This window comes from Homalodisca vitripennis, chromosome X (assembly GCF_021130785.1).
Source record: "Homalodisca vitripennis isolate AUS2020 chromosome X, UT_GWSS_2.1, whole genome shotgun sequence".
Taxonomy (NCBI): domain Eukaryota; kingdom Metazoa; phylum Arthropoda; class Insecta; order Hemiptera; family Cicadellidae; genus Homalodisca; species Homalodisca vitripennis.
This window is the reverse complement of record NC_060215.1, coordinates 81,669,865-81,671,442: the sequence shown is the minus strand read 5'-3', so window position 1 is coordinate 81,671,442 and position 1,578 is coordinate 81,669,865. Positions and strand designations below refer to the sequence as shown.

The 1,578-nt window shown below is 32.1% G+C and overlaps 2 protein-coding genes across 2 annotated transcripts; both read left to right on the top strand.

Annotated features, from left to right (window-relative positions):
* Positions 1-732: 732 nt before the first annotated feature.
* Positions 733-1,160, top strand: LOC124369257 (small integral membrane protein 4). Its single transcript, XM_046827152.1, has one exon. It carries the CDS (start codon positions 933-935, stop codon positions 1,158-1,160), a length of 228 nt encoding a protein of 75 aa, XP_046683108.1. The 5' UTR covers positions 733-932.
* Positions 1,161-1,209: 49 nt separating this feature from the next.
* Positions 1,210-1,578, top strand: LOC124369258 (protein BRAWNIN). Its single transcript, XM_046827153.1, has one exon. The coding sequence runs from the start codon at positions 1,210-1,212 to the stop codon at positions 1,390-1,392; it is 183 nt and encodes a 60-aa protein (XP_046683109.1). The 3' UTR covers positions 1,393-1,578.

Here is a 1,578-nt window from a genome sequence, read left to right as displayed (position 1 = left end):
CTTAAATTGATTTGAAGGAAGAAATCATTTCTGTCACGTAGGTTCACTTCTGTCACGTACAGTTCATTTCTGTCACGCTCGATTCACTTCGGTCACTTGCAGAAATTTATTAAAATTGTTTAATTCCTATGAAAAAATAATTCTATTTAACAATATTTTCCTTGTTTAAATACTACTCTAATAGGACATGATAGGTAGTTAAGTGATGGCATTGATTTTAGCTTTTTATAAGTAACTTTAGCTAACTAAACATCGTAAACGCATATTTTCCTAGCTGTTTGTAGAAAAACATGAAACATTAATCTAATATAACAGTGTTTAATCCCATACATATACAGATAATACCGTAGTTATTTAATAAAAGTTAGTATTTTATGTTTCTTGGTTTTATTTTGGATAGTAATGATAAAAAAAGGGAGCGTGACCGGAGTGAATATTTTGCATGCTCATCACACGAAAAAATGTATAAAATAAAACTAACCTGAAATTGAGCGTAAGCAAGTACATTGTTTAATGTTTCTAAACAACAAAGTTGAAAGTATTATCTTTAATTTTTTTATTTAACAAAGTTTTGTTAAAATTATCCCATTTTGTGATTTTGACCCATACCCGTTCTACAGCTACTACCTTAATTTTAAAGGATGTTAAAATAAGCTTCATGTACAATGAATAGGCATGAAGCTGTTGGCTAATAAAAAAAATCAGCTGTTAGGAGGAAAAAGATTTGGTCATGTTCAGGTGGTAGTTCAAGTTGGTTGTGCTTGTGGTTATATTTTGATTTGATTGTGTAAGTTCAGTTTTAGGTTAAGTGAAGGACATTAAGGTTAAGAAGAGTTATTTGTAAATAAATATGTTATAGTAAAAATAACACTAAATGAAATTATACGTTTAGTAATTATGTGAAGCGAAAGTGTAGAGTAGTGCCTCATGAAATGCATTTTTACAGCAAAACTCTTGCAAAGATTTTGAATTATTGGCCAGGACGTAAGTTTGGTGTATATAGGTTTTTGCCCATATTTTTCTTTATGGGAGCTGGTCTTGAATTTACTATGATTAATTGGGATGTCAATGGTCAAGTCAACTTTTATCGAACATATAAACGCAGAAGAGCTCATGAATTAGCTGAAGAAGCTTTAAGAAACTCATCTCAAATAGCCTAGGCTTCTAGATATTGAAAGAACTCTCTTTTGTTAGGATTCATTGTTCAAGATGCCTGCTGGTGTTCCTTGGTCAACTTACCTAAAATTTGTAGCTGCTGCTTCGGTTTCAATGATCGTCGGAGCGCAAGCAGTGCATGCAGTTTACAGACCTCTCGATGATTTGGATGAACTGGTGCGAGAAGAAATTGAAAGGCTGAAGAAAGAACGGGAGATAGGACCAAAATACAAATAATAACAATAGTTTGAAAAGTTTAATGATGTCAATTGATGTGTATAAATTCTCCCAGTTACATAAACTATAGCCTACTTGTTTATCAGCCCTGCCAGAGTTGGGTGTCTATTTCTCAAAATGTTATGTAGCCTAACTAACATGTTAATTTAGTTCGTCATAGGATTAAATACTTTTGGAAATCTTTCA

What these genes read in the sequence shown, in the direction of transcription:
- LOC124369258 (XM_046827153.1), top strand. Translation starts at nt 1,210, where the DNA reads ATGCCTGCTGGTGTTCCTTGGTCAACTTACCTAAAATTTGTAGCTGCT.
- LOC124369257 (XM_046827152.1), top strand. Translation starts at nt 933, where the DNA reads ATGCATTTTTACAGCAAAACTCTTGCAAAGATTTTGAATTATTGGCCA.